The sequence below is a fragment of the Hipposideros armiger genome, unplaced genomic scaffold (assembly GCF_001890085.2).
Source record: "Hipposideros armiger isolate ML-2016 unplaced genomic scaffold, ASM189008v1 scaffold_6, whole genome shotgun sequence".
Classification (NCBI taxonomy): Eukaryota; Metazoa; Chordata; class Mammalia; order Chiroptera; family Hipposideridae; genus Hipposideros; species Hipposideros armiger.
The window spans coordinates 761,777-781,298 of NW_017731356.1; the positions used below are offsets into that span (position 1 = coordinate 761,777).

A 19,522-nucleotide genomic window follows, 5' to 3' on the forward strand; every position below is an offset into this window, starting at 1 on the left:
ACACAGCCTCCCTCCCAAAACGTCTCTCCCAAAATATGCGACTTATGCTGTGAGCCAGTTAGACAGCTCTGCACACCCAGCGGTCATGCTTTCCTGCCCCAGCACTGTCCCCTCTGGCATCCCCTCCTCCGCCGAATCTGCCGTCACAAGCCAGCTCGCCCTTTAACGCCAGCTTGGATATAATCTCTGCTGCTACGGAGCCCTTCCTGACTTCCTCAAAGGAAGGGCTTTCCCTCCTTTGAACTCACAGTGCATTCTGGATCTCTCTTAGGACACTAACTACAGTCTGCCTTACGCTTGAGTTATTTTTGGCCTGTGTCTCAGTCCTCCTAATAAACTGTGAGCTCATTCATTTCTTCAGTCAATTTTTAATTATACCGTGTGCCAGGCATTGTTCCATTTAGCCAGGAGGAAAGACCCTTTCAAGCATGGAATTATGTAATTACTAATTTTGGTCAAGTGCAGTGCCTGACACATAGTAGGTATTCGTGAATGGATGGGTGGATGGATGGATGGGTGGATGGATGGATGGATGGATGGCTAATCACAGGACGTGTGGGACAGGGGGTGAACTATTTGGCTGTTGGACTTTGCTTTGATCACAGTGATGGTGGGAGGAAGTGTGGAGTTACAGGGTGGGTTATGAGCTCATCTGAAGTTTATGAAGCTCATGGGATTTTTTTTATCACACAGGGTTGCCAGTTGAAAATCACCAATTGGTGTGAGCATGGGGGAGGGATAAAATCCAGTTCACTATCCCGAGTCATCTCTGTTCATAGAAATTAACCCTGGTCACAAGCACGCCTACCCTCTGGTGGCATCAGGGTGCTCTCCCAACAGCTATCAGAGGGTCCAGCCCATTCTGCATGGCCCCCTCTGAGCTGACATGGGGCTGAGGTACCGTGTGTCTCATTCTTCTAGTCTTGGCTTCAGACTATCTTCTGGAAGGACTTGGAGTGGGCAACCCCACGCTGGACAGTGTGGAGAGGGAACCCAAAGAAAAGCTTTCCTTGAGGTCTCTCCTTCTACAAAGCGTGTCTAAAGCACGAACTTCTCCCCAGTTTGGCTGCTCAGCTCAGTGAATCAGCCCGGAGGGAAAGGGTTAAGCGGGCCCTGCGTTGGATCTGGGTCCTGAGCCTGCATTCTTCCCAGATATCTGCGGGCTGGGGCCAGAGGCTAAATTTAGAAGGGAGCTAAGGCTTCCCGTTAACAGCTGTCTTGCTCTCAGAGAAGAAGCAGTGAGGGCAGGAGTGCGTGGGCCCTTCTCGCTGCTCAAGGCTTCTGGCCATTTTCTCTCGGCCCCTCGGTCCTTGGGTGACTGTCCCTTGGTGTGGAGATGCAGGCAGAGCAGCGGTGAGTGTACGTCCTTCATTTTGTCCCGTGGGCCCAGGACTTAAAGCCAAGAGGCAGCACCTCTGTCCTTAGTGTCCTTAGGGCCCTCCCATGTCAGGGACCAGCTCCCGGGGGACTTTGTGTTCCTGAATAGCTGGGGGATGGCGCCTGTGCCAAAGGCAGTGACTCCAATGGCCTCGGTTAGAGACCCTGAAGAGGGACAGCTGCCCCTCCCTCCACAGAGACAAAAGGTGTGTGTGTGAGTGCAGGTGGGTGTGTGTTGACGTATGTGTGCACGTGCACACGTGTGTGTGAGTACACATGCCCAAGGATTTCAATAGAAAGATCTTTCTGGTCTGAGGAATTTGCCGTTTTCCAATGGTCTTAGCTATAGTTTAGGCAAACTTCCGCTGCCTCACCATTTCTTTGCTGGCATCTGTGGAAGGAGCCATGTTGTCACTTCTTAAATCTTGAGACTCCAAGGTGGGCTCTTTACACGCCAAGGTGTGCCCCTTGGTGTCCTGGGCCAAGTCTGACTTGGTTGTCGCCGTGGGTCTTCTCCCCAGCAGAGTATTAGCATATGGTGACCTTCCCATTTCTAGTTCCACTGAGGTGACATCAGTGACATACCCTTCCCCGCCCCCCACCAAAACCTCCGAAACCAGATGCCTTAACCGCCTTTTTCGTGCCAGACTTACAGAGGCTGACAGGCAGGCCGTCATGGCGACTGGTGGGGACCCCGACGAGGAGCAGGTGGTCCCAGGTGAAGAGGAAGAAGTGGATGTGAGGGCCGTGCAGGCCCGGTACCTCCGGAGCCCCTCTCCGAGCCAGTAAGTGTTGAGGTCCACAGCTCTCCAGCCGTGGCGGGGTGTGGGCCCCAGGGAGCCTGCAGCCACCACCCTAAATGCACTCATTCAACAAACAGTGTGACGTGCTCTTTATGTGTCACACTTTCTAGAGGCGGCAGACACCCCAGCAGACCGCCCTGTGATGTGCATGGTAAGGGTTAGAGTTAGGGTGCCCGGGGTCTCGTGCGTGGTGGGCCGGGAATGGGAACAACTGGATTTGGAAGGGGCGTAGGAGGCTTCCTGGAGGAGGGGATGCTGGCCTGGACCTCCAAGGATGGTGGGCGGCTGACAGGGTTCCCTGGAGGGCCGTGCCTGACTCACTAGGATTGAGGCTGGATCTGGGGAGGTAGACAGTAGGTTATAAGAGAATGTGGGGCAGCAGAACAGGAAAAGGCCCCAGACCGGGCCCTGCTGCTAAGATAATTTTCATCTGTGATCAAGCTGTGCCTTTCGGACTGGGACATGTACCTGCCTGGGGGCAAGTGGCAGTGAGTTCAGGGACTCATAAACATGGTGCATCTTCCTGGAGAGACCTTTTATTTTATGACAATGTAAAACTTCCTTTTACATAAAATCATTGAGAATACATTGTGGTGTAGAATGAAAAATGTTCGTGATATTTTAAGAAAAACCATGAGACATCAAAGAAATGCTTCTTTGCCTGCTAAAGCAATAGTGGGTGTGACTTCTCATCTTAGCTCTGTCACCGAATTTATGTGAAAATCCGCTTTAATTCTTGAGCCTGTGTCTCCTTATCTGTAAAAACGGAAGGAGCGACCCAACTAGAATAGCTCAAGGTAACTTGACCTCAAGCTTCTTCGGGACAGGCTTTACTTTCCCTCAGCTCTCCTGGGGTCTTGCTGGCTCCTGTTTCTCGGGGCTCAAAAGGCTTCCCCACTGGAGTGAGGTGGGGTGCTCACCAGTCACAAGCCTGGCCCTTTGTCCGAACGGAGCCTGGGGACTTGCCCTTCAACACCCCACTTGGCATTAGGTTCCCACTTAGAACAACGGTCTGGATTGAGAGATGTTAAATATATCCTCCCGCTGGCCCCAGCACACTCCCAGACAGCAGAGGGAGCTTCGTGTGCGGCCAGGTAGGGGGTGGTTGGTGCAGTCCTGAGGGCAGTGCTAACTGCCACAGCAAACGGGCATGGTTTCTCACTCACATGAATCCCAGAGCAGGGCCTGAGCAGTGATTCGGGAACTGGGGCTCCTGTTGTCCGCAGGAGCCTTCATTTTAAGGCTTCTGAAGTGACCGGCTCATCCGCCTCAAGAAACGTGGGAGGAACGTGAGGAAGCTCTCAGGAGCTTTTAGGGGCGAGGCCTGAAAATGGCCATTTTGATTCCACTCATAGTCCGTTGGTGAGAACGTAGCAAGGCCACGGTTTCCTGTGAGGAGGACGGGAGAGGAGGCCCGCGAGCCCGGGGAGACGAGCGGCTGGGCTTGTCGACACACAGCAGCCTCAGCCTCAGTCTGCCCCTCGGGCCGTTGATGTTCACGTGCCCTTTTCCCACTCGTGGAGCACAATCACTGCCTCCCTCTCAAGGGAGACGACCCCAGATCCCCTTGACCAGCCGTGAGTTCGAGCACTCGGCTGTCTGGAGGACATGCACCTTCTCCCCAGGTGTGAATGCAGCACCTCATGCTCCCACCAGGATAAGTGTGAAACAGTTCCCACTTGACAAAGGAGTCATGGGAGAGACAGCAGCCATCGGTCCACAAAGCGAATGAGCTTGTCCAGCTTGTCGGCCCCAGACGTAGGGAGATGGCTTAGATTTGACCTTGATTTGGCTCTCAGGGTGGCCTTCCCGGGCCTGTTGTTCCCTGTGGCCTCTAGCTGCACCCTCTGTGCCTCTGTTCCTTGTTTATTATCCTCCTCGGCCATTCCTGAAGTGAGGCTGGAGAGTGTGTCTTCCTTGACGGCTGCACAGCTTTTGCAGACAGCATCCTGCTTATGGGCATTGCGTGTCGCGGTGTCTTTACACGTATGATCCCTTCAGAAACTTAATAAGCTTCTGATCCTTCATAGACCACAGCTCCATGAGTCAGGCTACACCCGAAAGTTCTCCCTTAGATACAATTTTCAATCTTGATTTATTTCTTAATGACAAAAAAGACTTTAAGGTACGCATTACAGGTAATGAGAGAAAGGTACAGGTAACTCTCAGGTAAGAGGCAAAGAGGAAAGTTCCGTAATGATCCAAGGTTCAGTTCACCAGGAAGATAGAATCATTTTAAATTTCTATGAGTTAATAACATAGCCTCAGCACCTATAAAGCAAAACATGGACAGCACTGGAGAAAGAATCAAAATCCACAATCTTAGTCAAATGTATATGTTTTACAAAACAATCTCAGCAATTGATACAATGAGGAAAAAAAGTCTTCAAGAATATAGCAAGTTTTATAACTAGCAATTAATAGTCATAGGGATGTAAGGTACAGCATGGGGAATATAATCAATGATATAGTAGTCACTATGTATAATGCCAGGTGGGTACTAGACCTATCAGGGTGGCCACTTTGTAAGGTATAAAGATGTCTAATTACTATGTTGTACCCCTGAAACTAATGTAATATTGTATGTCAACTGTAACTGAAAAATAAATTTAAAATTTATGGGAAGTGTGAACAAAACAGTAAACAAAAGGATTCTCCTTGGCATTTCTAGAACATGTCCCCAACAACTGCAGGCTATAGATTCTTGTCACACACACAGGACACATTTAACCAAAACCCCATACACTGGGCCATACATATATCAAACGAACTGTTAGTGCTTGAAATCGTACAAAACATGTTTTCTGACCATTGGAGACTTAAGCTAGACCTCAATAAAAACAAAAAGGTATAATAGAAATTCAAATTAAAACCACAACTCAGTACTACTACACTAAAAGTAAAGACCAGTGATAGGAACATACTAATGAGGACGTGACATAATCAGAACCCCCGTTCATTGCTGATAAGAGTGTAAATTAGTACAAGCGCTGGGAACACTGTTTCACAGTATCCGCGAAAGCTAAGCATACGTGGGCTCTATGAGCCAGCGGGCTCACTCCTGATACATACGTAACAGAAATAAGTACATGTGTGAACCAGAAGTACCAGAACATTCCAGCAGCTAACAGTCATTAAGGATATAGAATGTTTAAACAACATGATGAACTGTACCATTAATGGTAGGCTGGATAAATAAAGTCCGCTATATATTGTAAATACTGCCCTAGGGAATAGGCATTTTATTAAGTGCCTATTGCTTCGGCGTGATGGAACTTCTCAGACTCTTGGTTGCGGGTAGGAAACAGGGAGACATGGCAGCAAAGGTGCAAGGCGGGTCTCATTTTTCTGGTTCCCTTTATTTCTTTCCAAGTCGAAACCCGTTCCTTGCTTTGGCTCTTCGGATCTGAATTTTCCAAGCCTTGGCAGTGTTTTAGAGCTCTTTGGTGATCTGCTCAGGCCATGTCTCGTGATGGCATCTCCCCTCTACCTTCAGTGAAGTTTCTTAACTGTGCCCTGCTTGCCTGCCTTTCCTGCAGTGCGGTCTGAGTGCCTGGCAGGGGAGGTGGAGCAGGAGCAGGGGGCCTGGGGTGACGGGTCTGGCCGGCCATGGGAAACAGCTCCTCCTACCTACCGCTTCGCTTTCATGTTTCTTTTCCCAGTGAAGATTTGTCTGCCTCTGTTCTTTCACAAAACCTGCTGGAAGCAGCTGGCTAAAAGTCGATTTGCTTTAGTTTGCTGACTTCTCTCCTTCCTTGGAGCCTGAACTTGGCCTGTGTGGTCACTTTCTCTGGTGTGAACGGACACTCAGAGGGAGCTCAGAAATCTGTCCCTTTTCTGCAAAAGGCAAATTCAGAAAGACCCCCCACTCCTGGGCCTCTGCCTCCATTTCATTTCCAGGGGACCCCTTGAAGGGAAGTGATCAGCTGTCAGGGGGTCTGGACTGAAGGACCCCAATTCCACTTCATCCTGTGTCTGGACACCCTATCAATTGGTTTATGGTGGTAGCTTTCAAACGATGCTGGCTACAATGTGCAGTAGGACACACCATGTGCACCTCAGCTCAGAGGTAGGCAAAAATTTTTTTTAAAGGTTTCACAAAATTATACTTATCCTTACGATGGGTGTTGCTATTCTTTTTTTCCTTTCTTTGTTTTTTGTGTTTTTTTCCCCCCCAGAAGCTGGGCACAACCCACCGAATTGATTTTACAATACACTAATGGGTCGCAGTGTGCGATTTTGAAAAGCACAGGTCGAAAGAAAGCTACACCGTCTTGTGCTCTTGGGTTAGAAGTCCGCCAGGCTCCGCTTTATGGCTTCTCTTTCAGTCCGCCCTCAAGGCTTTTTAGCTGCTTCTTCCTTATCCTGTGATGAGGTGTATATCGATCCCAGACCTGCTGTTCCCCTGCCTGTCTTTTTGAATGGCCAGCCTCTGCTGATTCTAATCAGGGTGTGAGTGTCATCTCGCTCCATCTTGGGGATGCGGGTGGCGGCACAGGCACGGTCATAAATCAAAACCTGCAGGGCCGCCGCCGGCTCACTGACCTTGGAAATAGAAGCAGGGCCAGTGTTGGGTCTCGCCTCCTCCCTCCGTTCTTCCTCCGTGGAGAACGAAGGACCCACTCCTCCGGGCCTGGACATTGTTCTCCCGCAAGTCCTTCCAGGTCCTCCCCCCACACCTTCTTCATAGACTTGTAAACCCCGGTGTCAGTGGCAGAACAGTTTTATGGCCGTCAGGTTGCTGTCTCCTCCTCTCATTGCAGTTGACTCATAAAAACACTGTGACCCCACCCTGCGTATGACACTGGATGATGCTGAGCGTCGTTGCCTGGCTTCATGTTTTTTCGTCAGCGGCAGGAACAGACCCAGCGTGGGGCTGCAGAGGGGGTCTTCTTCACCGGGATTCCTCCCTGCTGGCTCTTTAGCTGAGTTTCATCTTGTCCACCCACAAGGAAGGAGGACGCGCTCGGTCATCTCTGGGTTCAAGTCTTAATCCAAGTGCTCCCCTCTCAGACCCCCAGCCTCAGAGTTGAGGTTTGTTTAGGACAGATGCTCAGTTACCAGTGTTTGTCACTTAAAACCAAGTCCACACCACCTGAAGGCAACGCTGTTTAGGGAAGAGGGCCCGGCCGAGGGCTTGCAGATGTGCAGTCCCAGGCTGGGATCCCGGTGACGCCACCTGCTAAGCGTCTCTCCGGCCTTTCTGCACACCTGACAGGTGAGGGCTCTTCCTGTGTCTTTTTCACCTTGTGCCTATTGCCTGGAGTGCTGATTACAGAACGCAGAGCCCTGGAGGCTGGCAGAGGAAAAAAGATAACTGCCTTTGTGGGAGCAATAGGGGCTGGCCGCCTGGAAAAGGCGCTTTGTCAGCCCAGAGCTGCACAAGAATGCCGGCTAATTACCCTGTCAGTGTCCAGTTTCGATCTCCCCTCAACCTCGTTTTACATAGTACTGACCCTAACAAACAAAACAAGTATTAATAATAGGATAAATACTATTAATTATTAATAAGTAAAAGAATAAATCTCCCTTAATAAATACTGTTGAGATGGAGATGTCACATGGCTATGAAACCCGAGGCTCTGACCAAAGTGTTATGAGAACTGAGTGTGGCCTGAATCCTGGGCGCAGACTGTCCGCTCGGCTGGGCACGGGGACAGGGCCCGCTGTCTCATATTGGCGTTATTTTGTTTTCACTTCTCAACTGCAGCAGGTTTGGGTCAGTCACTAGTATTTATTAGGTTCTACATCGCTGTTGGGGAGAAAAGTGCATCGGTGTTTGCTCGAAATTCGCTTCTTAGCCCTTGGAATAGCCTGTTCTCGTTATTCATTGCCGCGTAACTCACTACCCCAAAACGTAATGACTGAAGGCAACGATTTTACAGTGCTCCCCTTTCAGTGGGCAATTTGGACAGGACTGGGCGGGGCAGCCTGCCTGTGCTTCACGCGGTGTCCGCCAGGGGGCGCGGATGGGTGCGGGATCCACCTCTAAGACGCTCAGGTGCTGGGAGCCCAGCCGGGGCTGGACCAACAGCCTTTCCAGCTTGGTGGTCGTGGGGTAGTCAGACTTCTTACACGGCAGGTCAGGGTTTCCAAAGAGAGAACAGCCAGTGCCCGGAAGCGGAAGCTGCCCTTTAGACTGGGCTCAGACACTGGCACAATGTCGCCTCCTGCGTAGTCTATTGGTGAAAGCAGTCCGAGAGACACCCCAGATTCAAGTGAAGTGGACAAAGACCCCACCTCTCTATGCGAGAAGGGTCACCGGTCTGAGGCCACCTTTAATCCACCGTAAGGAAAACTGGCTCTATGCCAACGCTGGCCTCGGAGGTTGTGTATGTTTTGGCCTCAGGTGGGCAGAGGGCACGGACAGAACAGAGCCAGGACCCTCATTTTCCTGCTGGTATCCCAGTAAAATAATGAGCGAGTGGCAAATACTCATTAAATATGTGTTGCTCATTGTTACAACTGCTCCATTCCCTTAAATACGATACCACTGATGATAAATTCAGTCAGTCAGTGAATCATAAAATATCTATTAAGCTTTTGCTCTGTGCCGGACATGGGGCAGGTACTGGGAACCCAGCAGTCATACAAATCCCCAGCTGTGGTCCTGCCCCGTGGAGGTTACGGTCTGGTATGGGAAGGGTATTTATCAGATGCTTTCATGAGTAAATGTAACTGTGCCGCTACTAGCAGTGCTATAAAGACAGGAGGATGGTGTCATGTGAGATGGAGATCAGGGACAACGTTCCTAACCAGGTAATGAATGACCTAAGATCTGAAGGATGGGAGGACAGGGTAGGATGGAGCATTGGGGCAGCGGAACTGCCTTCTGCGAAGTCCCCGGGCAGGAGGAAACTTGGTGAGGATGCAAAGCCAAACGACCAGGTCCTGTAAAGGAGGGAGGCAGAGGGAAACAGATGCTGAGGCTGGAAAGACAGAGGGGGCCAGAGACCGCAGGGCCTTGGACCCCAGGGTGGCATGTGGGCACCTTGCCTATTCCAGCCATTCATCCAGCCATTCATCTGTCCGGCCACCATCTGCTCACTTAGGTGTGATACCTGCTTGGTCACCTTCCACATGCTGGAGATACAGGGGTAAAGATCACCTGTCTGTACCTTTACGGAGCTCACGCCCACCCCTCACCAGGTGTTCACCAAGCAATGAGACCTCTAAAGACCTCTCTGGTTCTAGCATCCATGGATAATGTCCCACAAAACTCGTCCCTAATCCACCCCCAAGCCCCAGTCACACTGATGCGAAAATGCATCTTCCCTTCACAGGAGTGCTTGGTGCTAGAAAGGATATGACCCTACACAACTGCTCTGGGAAATCCCTCAGGAATTACCCACGATGATGTCATGTTGTGCTGTCCCTCATGTGGCACGGGCAGGTCTCGCCACGTCCTGGGTAGGCTACTGCTTTCTTCTGGCAAAGACATTTCTTTCTTTGCAGCCTCGCTGGCTCTGAGCACACCATTCTGCCAAGCGTAGACTCTGGTATGGATGTCGGCTATAAAAGAATTACCCTGCTAATCAATTCAATTCAATTCAACTAAACTTAGCTCACTTTAGCTGTGTTCAGTTCAGCTGGACTTGGCTCAATTCAACCCAATTCATCCCTCCATCCACCCATGGTTTCAACAAGCATTTTGTAGGTGTCAAGAGTCTATGCTGAGACTGGGGGTCCAGCTGGGGTTACTTCCACCAAATGACTCGCCTTCTTTCCAATCTAAATGGTATCAGTGTCTTGTGGTGGAAAAGAAAGCTGGGTTTAGAGCAGGCTCCCCTGTGTTTGCAGCTCGACCCTAACACTTACTGCCTTGAGTGCTTTTGTTAACCTCTCTGAGCTATAGATTCCTCATCTTAAAGCAGGAATACTAATGCCTATTTTGTGAGAGTTTTGTCAGGATTCAATTCATAGAAGGGACTAAAAAATGGTTCCCCGAGCCGGCCAAGTGGCGCACTGGTTAAGAGTTGGCTTGGGACGCCAGCTCTGAGCAGCAGGGCCCTGGTTTGGATCCCATGTGCAGGCTAGTGATGCTGTGCCCTCTATAGCTAAAGTGGTGAACAACAGCTTGACTTGGAGCTGGGCTGCCGTGAGGCGACAGCGTAGGCTGCAGTGGGGCGGGCCGGCAGCTGGTGTACGCTTTCGTGAGCTGCCATGAGCCGCTGTGAGTGGCCGTCAATGGCCAGCGAGTGACTGCCTCACCCAGGAAGAGCGCAGTGTTGGTGCCAACTTGGGCCAGTGAAGCGACGTCCTCCACAACTAGACTGAAGAACAAAAGGACAGCAACTTGTCTGTTTCCCTTCCCCAATTCCCCAATGCTGTCTCCCTACCCCAATTTCCCAATAAAATCTTTAAAAAATAAAATGGTTTCCATCCCCAACATGAAACCATGGGATGAAAATAGACCAAGGAACATCACTGGGAAATTTTTAAACTCTGGGAACCAACTCAGATCCTGCAGGTTTCCATAGGATAAAACTGGTCAGTTACGAGGATCAGGAAACACACTGACTTTAGACTTTCAAGAGCAAACAGCCCAGGGATAGAGGCTCTGGCTCTGGGTGAGAGGGTGAACGCACCCTCCCCCTGGACTGTCGCATGGATTGCCCCTATAACAGCTGGGCAGGACCCTCCAGTAGCTGTTGGAGGTCTCTGAAAAGTAAGCAGGGGTAGGCAGCTTGAGGAAGAAGACCAGGACCCAAAGCACCACCAAGCAGCCGTGGGAGCATCATTTTCCCCTCGGGAACCCTCAGCCTTGACTCGAGGAGCGTGACAGTGTGGCAGCAATAGCCTGAGGTGCCTAAATAATGGAATATTATTCGACAATAAGAAGAAACAAGTTATTGATTCATGCCGCAGGATGGATGGCTCTTAGATGCATTTTGCAAAGTGAAATAAGCCAGATCCAAAAGATTCCATTTATATATGCTTCCGTTTATACAACATTCTGGAAAAGGCCACACTATAGGGACAGAAAACAGATCGGTGATGGCTACGGGACGAGGTGCAGGGAGGGGTTGATTTTAAAGGGGCGGCATGAGGGGATGGTGATAGAAACAAAAAGCTATGCTGTGAGCCTCTCACTTTTGTTTTTTTAACCTCTCTGGACCTAAAGGAAAGGCTAAGTAGAAATTTGCCTGTTGCTTCATTATCTCCCTGAGCTCGGGCTGACTCTTTAGTCCTTGTGGTCAGAACGGGGACTGTGTATTTGGGCACACGGTCATGTTTCCCCGGCCCTGTGCCAGCCCTCCATCCCCAGCCCACTCCCTTACAAGCAGGGAGGAGGTATGGGGCACGGAGGGATTGGCGGCAGCCTCCCCAGCCCAACAGCAGGACTGGCACAGGTACCGTGATGGACATCCCATAGTATTGATAACAGAGGGACAGGGGACAAGAGGAAAAAATTAGCAGCAGGACACCCAAGGGTGGGAACTCAGTAGGGAAAGTTAAGCCCCATCAGGGTGAGTCCCCCCAATGGTAGACATCCCCTCTTCCCTCTATCACCTAGATGACCATGGCATTCAGCATCAGCTCACACAGGTGCCAACCCTGGGCTAGAAGCGGAAGGGCCCCTGAGCCCCAGGCACCCAGCGTCCTGCCCTGTCAGGCTCCCCGAACTTGGGAAGGTGTACCTTTTCTCTCCCACTGTTTCCCATTTGGGGCTAAAAGCAGGCCCAGGTTTCTCGTGTGAAAAGAACGCCTGCCATTCACCTGCTGCCAGAGTCCTCTCACCTGTGTTGCCTCTTCTCCCAGGTACTCCCTGGTCTCTGAGGCAGAAACGGAAAGCATTTTCATGGAGCCCATTCACCTCTCCTCAGCCGTGGCAGCTAAACAGATCATCAGTAAAGGTAATGCCGTCAGGAGCCGGGTGGGGGTCGGGCGTGTCCTCAGCTCATCTGGAGACCCTCAAAGGGGTCCGTGGGGGTGTCCATCACATTAAGAGGAGCTCATCCAAAAGAGACAGCTCTGCCAACCCCTCCTCAAGCACCGTTTCAGGACAGAGATGGGAATATGCGTTAGCGTCAACAGTTCTCTAGTGAAGCCAGGGAGGCGCCCCCCATTCAGTTTTTCAGTTTACTGCAGGGGCCCCCAGGGTGGCCTGTGCTAGAGATGCAGGCCTGAGAGCCCAGGAAATGGCTAGGAGCACCCAGAGAGCTCTGGAGGGTGTCTAGATTTAGACCTGAACTTCCCCTGTGCTTCCAGGTGGCTTCCGAACTGAGGGCTGTATGGGGAGCAGGTGGGGAAAGTGGGGTGGGGAGAGCTGTTACTATTTGCTCAGTACATTGTGGAGCAGGAAACATACTGAGTTTCACTCAAGGATACTCATCCCAATTGGATTTTTTTCCCCGCCCCGATCAGTTTTAGGAAAATAATCTTTCACAATGTCTTCTTTCCTTTCCCCGGGGGGCTTCTCCTTGTGGTGGGCTGGGGTGGGACAGGCAGCGCTGATGACTCAGGGCACCGCTGGCCTGTGGGCTTTGTTTGGCACCCACCGCTGGGGGCCGTGACCCTTTCCTGGCCTTTCTTCAAGGAACCACACAGGCTGCTCCGTCTCTGTGTAACCCCAGGTCTCTCCAAGTTCCCTGGCCAGGCTCCCCACCAGGGTCCTGGGACATCTGGTTCTCTTGTCCACCTCCTGAGGAACCAGAAATTCTAGGAGTTGCTTGTGGACGTGGGTACCCTCGGAGGCCTCATCTTCTCAAAGGAGTCTCTGTGGCTTCTCTGTTTCCTTGGCCCACTCTGTTCCCGCCCTCCAAGCCAGGCCATGGTGTCTTCACCAGCTCTAGTTCTCGGGATTGCTCCCGGCACCGCCCCCAGGGCTGGAAGTTCTTTCTCCCTCTTGTGTGCTGGGGACTTTCCCTGACCGCCCATCCTGCCTCACCCTGCTCTGGACCACTCTCCAGGCTTTGGTTCCTGATTAGTAAAAAGCCAGCTTCAGCCGTTCTCACCAAGATATCGATCTCTGGCCTTCGAAAGCATCGCTTTCCAGTCTGTGGGATGCTGCGGACACTCAACATTTAGACCGGAAGCAAAGCCCGAGCACTGCCTCTTTTTATCCTAGGCCTGAGCCCTCCTCTGGGGTCTACGTTTCAGTCGTCTTAGTGGCTGAAGGGCCACAGTGAAATTAAAAAACCATGCAGAGAAAGGAAAGCTTAACCAGGTGATATCTGAAAACATGGCCCTGCTCACTCGTGATCAGGGGGTAGAATGTACGTCAAAGCGCCCCCTGTTTTCCTGAGAGCCTGTCTGTGCCGCACACCCGGCAGTGCAGAACGGACATGTGTGGCCTTACGTTCTTGTGAGGGACCCTCAGGTGGTGGGGACAAATGGGGGGAGTGGATGCAGGGAGGGGGCCGGATGGGAACAGGCTGGGGCGTGGACCAGAGACGGAGACTGGGGTGGGAGTGGGGAAGGTAGGAGCTGCCAGCGGGGACCAGGGGCTGGCACATTTGTCTTCAACCCAGGAAGGGAAAAAACCAAAACGTGGCCTGCTATGCAAATGGCTGAGGAAGACAATGCTGTTTACTGTTAGGCGCTGGGGAGCGTTCCTTTTGGCCTGTAGCAAAGGGAAGATGTCAGCAGGGGAGGGGGGGAGGGGCGCTTTCCCACGTGCTCTGTGAGACCCCAGCAGAGCCGGGGGAGGACATGGAGTGTGGAGAACATAGAACACTTCATCTCTCTTTAAACACCATAGAGCTTGGGGACCACAGAGGTTTTCCTGGCCTAGGCCACGTCTTCCGGCCAAGCGTGCTGCCTTCACCCATCCGGGAGGGAGATGGTGCCACCAAGGGTCATGGCCAACTCAGAGGACATCCTTCCTGCTAAACTTCCTTTCCCCTTCTCTCTGCTCAGCGTTTTTTGGTTGCTAGGTGGGAGGAATGGTTTTACCCTCCCCTGTTCTTATAGATCTTCTTAGAGAAAGGAAATATCTTACTTCCCTCCGAAAGTTGAAAAATTGGGAGCAAGTAGATTAGGAGGAGGAGATCATGGCCCACTGGAGATGTGGGTGAGTAGAATTTGAGTTCATTTGGTGTGTGAGCGTTTCTGGCCTGGCGTCGGCAGGGCCCTGAGTGCTATTTTGAGACCAGAATTGGAGCCCAGGGCCAACGTGTGCTTGTCGGAGAGCTGGGGACAGAGAAGTGTGGGCACGTTGGCTCCCGTGCAGGGAGCGGACGGTAAGAAGAGCAGACACTAAACTAAGCGTGCCCCAGAGGCGATACAGCAAAAAATGGAGGCTGCAAGTTCTTCTTTTCCCAGGGTCATTTGCATTCCACATGCAAAGGAGCCACACCAGTAACAGAGTGAATTATATTAGGAAAGAATGCTATTTATTCGTTTAGTAAATGCTCCTTCTTTGTAGGGGGCACTGTGGAAGTTCTAAGTATGAGTCAGACATACACGTATGCCAGGTGCTTGCGGACCTCAGACTAGGAGACTATCAGCCAGCGGGAGAGAAATGCGGGGCAAGTAAGGGAAAGTGGTTTCCCTCACCTACACCTGTACACCCACGCTGCCGCTAGTCCTGACTGCTGGTGTCCAGGCCAATGCCGGCCTGCCACGGCCTCAGTGAGTCCTTCCTGGCGCTTCAGCCCATGTCCAGAGTTCTGGCAGTGAACTGGCCAGGAGCAGGCTCTTCCCAGGACTAGGAAGGCCGTGGGGTTCCGAACTCTCCGATGACAATGTTGCCTGTCCCCTCTAGAACTCAAGCCGCGGGGACTCAGGACCGATGCTGAGTGTCTGGGCATGCTGGAGTCGGCCGAGCAGCTGCTGGTGGAAGATCTGTACAACCGCGTCCGGGAGAAGATGGACGATGCCAGCCTGTACAACACCCCCTGTGTCCTGGACCTACAGCGGGCCTTGGTCCGAGACCGCCAGGAGGCCCCCTGGAACGAGGTGGATGAGGTCTGGCCCAACATCTTCATAGCAGAGAAGTGAGTCTGGCAGCCGGGGGGTCACGGCCCTTTCTGCTGCCTCCCTGGGGAGTCCAAGAGAGATGAAACTCCCCCACATTTCACCAAAGGCCCCAACAGCTTCATCCAGAAACCTGATGCTGGCCGCCCACTCACCCAGCCCCTGCTTTGGAGAAAGGCCCCAACTACCTGTCTGCACATAGAGATGACCCCCCCCCCAGCAAAATGCGGGCTCACTTACCCTTTGTGTTCCCACCACAGCTCTGTGTTGTAGCGTTGGCCCCCAGTGCCTTCTCTATGCCTGCCTTCCTGCCCCAGAGCCTTGCGAGCACACCCCACAATCACCATCATCCAACAACATCCATAACAACCATATCACATGACAATCACAGCCACTGACAATATTGATTTTTACATGTATTTACCAACATGAAGGTGTTCACAATACACTAAGAGAATTAACTTGGTTACAATAGATATGAGTCTACACTATGAATGACACTGAGTAATACAGGCGTGTGTGTATAGCTTTTGCATAGACAACAAATTAGAAACAAATGCATTAAATGTTAATAGTACTTCTCTTAGGAGGTGGTTCTACAAATGATTTTTATTTTCCTTAGGTTTCTTTTTAATTGTACAGATTTCCTAGAGTAAACATTTACGGTTTTTATAATCAGGAAAAAAACCCACGTTATTTTTTAAAAGTTTATCAGTGGTTTCCAGAACAAACCCCAAACAACTCTCTCACATGTGTTCCTTCAGGGCCCTGCCAGGGCATAAACGGTACCAATAGGCTAGTTTGTGGACCCGATTTTTGCTGAGCCACTGATTACTTAACGAGAAGTTCTCCCGATGTAATTACCCATCTATCCAGAAGCAAAGGAGGGGATTTGGGGCCCCAGGGGGACAGTAGGGAAAAGAGCTGTGGATGCTGGGTCTTGTTCTCCACCATGGAGCAATCAATTGCCCAGAGCCCAATTCCCAGAGCTGGACACCGTGTCCTCAGTGATCTCTAATGAGCTCTGTAGACCCAGAGATGGTCATGTCGTGGTCCCCAGGAGCCCCAGGCATCTCCAGTCGTCCCCAGCTGAAGGTGTCTGCTCCTTCTTGGGTTGCCCTGTCCTCGGGGCCTCCCTCATTCCGCTGCCGGAGACAGAGCTCTGAGCTAGAAACCCGAGTCAGCAGTCCTCGAGGAGAGCCTTTCTCTCCATTTAGTCTTGGGAAGTCATAAAAGCTCTCTGATTCATTTTTATAATCTTCAAATGGGAATAAAAATAGTTTCCCTGTCTACCTCTTCAGTTTATTATGAGGATAAAATAAAATAATGCGTGTGGAAGGACTGTGAGAAATACAGCTTGCCAGATCCGTGCGAAGCACACCTGAGGCGATGACTGTCTTTGCACTTGTGTGTCTTGATGGATGCGTATTCCCCAGACATGGGGTTTTAAATCGGAGCTCTCTGGACCATCCAAAAGCCTCCTTCTACATTGGCCTCGCTCTGCAGGTCATCCTGCCCAGCACCTGTGCCTCCTGTCCCTTGCTGGGGTGTGTCACTGGCCCCTTTTTAAAGCTGTGTTTGCAGTGAGCCTGAGACAAACTGGGGAGCAGAGAGGGAGGCCCTGGCCAGATGTGACCCTCCTGACCTGGCAGAAGCAGGCTCGCAGTCTCGGGGGTAATGCAGCTTTCCGGCTCTGACTCTGGCAAAAACAAACAAAACAAATGTTCCTGCCTCTTCCTCCTCAGGAGTGTAGCCGTGAACAAGGGGAGGCTGAAACGGCTGGGAATTACCCACATCCTGAATGCTGCTCACGGCACCGGCGTCTACACTGGGCCCGAATTCTACACTGGCCTGGACATCCAGTACCTGGGCGTGGAGGTAGACGACTTCCCCGAGGTGGACATCTCCCAGCATTTCCGGAAGGCCGCCGAGTTCCTGGATGAAGCCCTGCTGACCTGCAGAGGTGAGGGGGGTCTGCCTCCTGCGCCTCTGGAATTCCCAGAGAAGCAACACGGGGAACGTTGTGAGAACCTCCCCAGCATGATGAGCCCCTCCAGCTCTAAGCAGAGTGGGAAAGAAACGGCAATCACTCATTTAAAAAGTGACGCTCGAGGAGCTGACGCATGCCAGGAGCTGCTCTTGGCATTGGGGTGACAGATGCAGACAGAGCCTCTGGCCTTTGAATCTTCCATGGTAGTTAAAGTTGGACCCGGAAGAGAGTAGCTAGTACAGTCATGGAACATGAAAGGCTGTTTGAATAATGATCGAAAGACCCAGAATAGCCAGGAAAAGAAAAAATAAAATTTAGCGAAGAGTAAGGTAGTGACCTCCTTAAAGACCTTTGTACGGAAGGCCTGGTTCAGGCAGGGGTGTGCGTGGTCGACCCCAGAACGTCAGAGTGGGAGCCCTGAGGGCTTGTTCCAGAAAATTATACTCTGCCCTACCTAACATGTGAAGGAATTCTCAAAAACTTAAAGTGGTCTAAATATGGAGTAAGAGTGTGTGTGTGTGTGTGTGTGTGTGTGTGTGTGTGTGTGTGTGTCTGAGGTAGTGAGCTCCCTGTCACTGGAAGCATTCAGCAGAGGCTGAGTGATTGACGATCCAGCATCCAGGATTCTGTGCGGGGAATTTGTGGGTTTCCGCTGTGATGTTAGGTGCTTTTCAGCATCAAGATTCCACATCACTGACTCATTCACTTTAGCCTTCTTCTTTTCCTCTTTCTTCCCCCGCCCCCCTATTTTTGTTGTTGTTTCATCTCTCCACCCTCTGACGCTCACAGGGGAAAGAAATGTGTTTCAAAAGTGGGGACAGTGGTCAGCTCCTTTGTTTACCCCCCTCGCCCCAGCCTCCCCCCCCAGGCTCAGAGAGGGCAGAAAATGCGTCCGCAAGCACAGAGCAGCCTCACCGCTCTGTGTGACATCTGTAACATGGGGACAGTGATGCTCACCCCTCACTGGACTTGAGCATGCATGAAAACCAGAGGCAAAGGACCTATGAAATCCAGCACATCAAAGCAGTACTTAACAAACAAACAAACCCCGCAGGGCGTGCTGTAGCGGTGCCATTATCTCCTGCGCTTTCTTTCTTTCCAGGGAAGGTCCTGGTCAGTAGCGAGATGGGCGTCAGCCGCTCGGCGGTGCTGGTGGCGGCCTACCTGATGATTTTCCACGGCAAGGCCATCCTGGAGGCGCTGATGACCGTGCGCAGGAAGCGGGCCATTTACCCCAACGAAGGCTTCCTGAAGCAGCTCCGGGAACTCAACGAGAGGCTGATGGACGAGAGGGAGGAGGAGTATGTCCGGGAGCGGGGCGCCGACGAGGAGGGCGAGGGCTCGGGGGGCGCCGGGGGCGCGGGCGTGCAGGACCTCACGGTGGAGGAGGAGGACGACGCCGCCAGCCGCCGCAGCGGCTCCTTCTTGGGGAAGGCCAGCCTGGCCTCCGAGCCCCTCACCCTCCTCGACGAGGAGCCGGAGGAGACGCTCTACGAGGCGTGGGAGCGGCGCCAGGGCCTCCCCGCGGGTGGAGGCGGCGGGTGCTCGGCCGCGTGGGCCGAGGCGGGGCCGGAGCCCGAGGAGGCGGACGTGGACACCATCGTCCGGGAGTGGCAGAGCCGGAACGAGCGGTACCGGGCGGAAGAGCACCGGACGTGGGCGAGGCGGGAGGAGGAAGAGGAGGAGGAGGAGGAGGAGGCGGGCAGCGCCGGCTCCGGCCCACGGAGGACGCGCCGACACGCGCGGAGCGAGAGCAGCGCCTCGGGGAGCGTCAGCAGCCGGGACGTCCAGGTCCTGCAGCGGCAGCAGCTGGCGAGGAGCAGCCGGGGCCGCGCGGGGCGGCCGCGCTCCGACTCCGTGTCCACGGACGGCACGTGGGACGCGTGGAACCAGAGGCTGCTGGAGATCGAGGAGGAAGCCGCCCGCGCGTGTGGCGCCGGGGGCAGGCGGGAGGACGACGAGGAGAGCGTGTCCTCCGCGGCCAGCTCCCTCCACAACTTCTGCGGCCGGAACAAGGGCGCGCTCACCGCCCTGGAGCGGTGGAAGGTCAAACGGATCCAGTTCGGGTTCCACCAGCGAGACCGGGAGGCGGGCGGCGGCGGCGAGCCGGGCGGCGAGGAGGCCGCGCCCGGGGCGAGCGTGTCCGGCGCCGGCCTGTCCGCCTACCAGGCCTGGAAGCTGCAGCGCCAGAGGCAGGCGGGCGGCGAGGACCGGGCGCAGGCGGCGGAGCTCGGCAAGGCGCACGACGCGGCCGCGGCCAAGAAGCGGCAGCGCAGGCTGGAGCTGCTGGAGAGGAGCCGGCGGACGCTGCGGGAGAGCCGGGCCGCGGGCGGCTGCGAGGCCGGCGGGGGCGCCGACGGGGACGCGGCGTCGGTGCTCAGCGGCCAGAGCCTCGGCGCCCGCCCGTCGCGGCCCGTCAGCGACGCGGGGG

The 19,522-nt window shown here is 53.1% G+C and overlaps 1 protein-coding gene across 1 annotated transcript in view; it reads left to right on the plus strand.

Moving 5' to 3' along the window:
• Nucleotides 1-1,218: 1,218 nt before the first annotated feature.
• Nucleotides 1,219-19,522, plus strand: part of STYXL2 (serine/threonine/tyrosine interacting like 2) — a 20,223-nt gene continuing 1,919 nt past the window's right edge. The window contains exons 1-6 of the mRNA XM_019646891.1: nucleotides 1,219-1,353; nucleotides 2,025-2,162; nucleotides 11,943-12,037; nucleotides 14,890-15,121; nucleotides 16,847-17,064; nucleotides 18,194-19,506. Coding sequence (XP_019502436.1) covers nucleotides 1,337-1,353; nucleotides 2,025-2,162; nucleotides 11,943-12,037; nucleotides 14,890-15,121; nucleotides 16,847-17,064; nucleotides 18,194-19,506 — 2,013 coding nt within the window. The 5' untranslated portion in view covers nucleotides 1,219-1,336. The remainder of the gene's footprint in view (nucleotides 1,354-2,024; nucleotides 2,163-11,942; nucleotides 12,038-14,889; nucleotides 15,122-16,846; nucleotides 17,065-18,193; nucleotides 19,507-19,522) is intronic.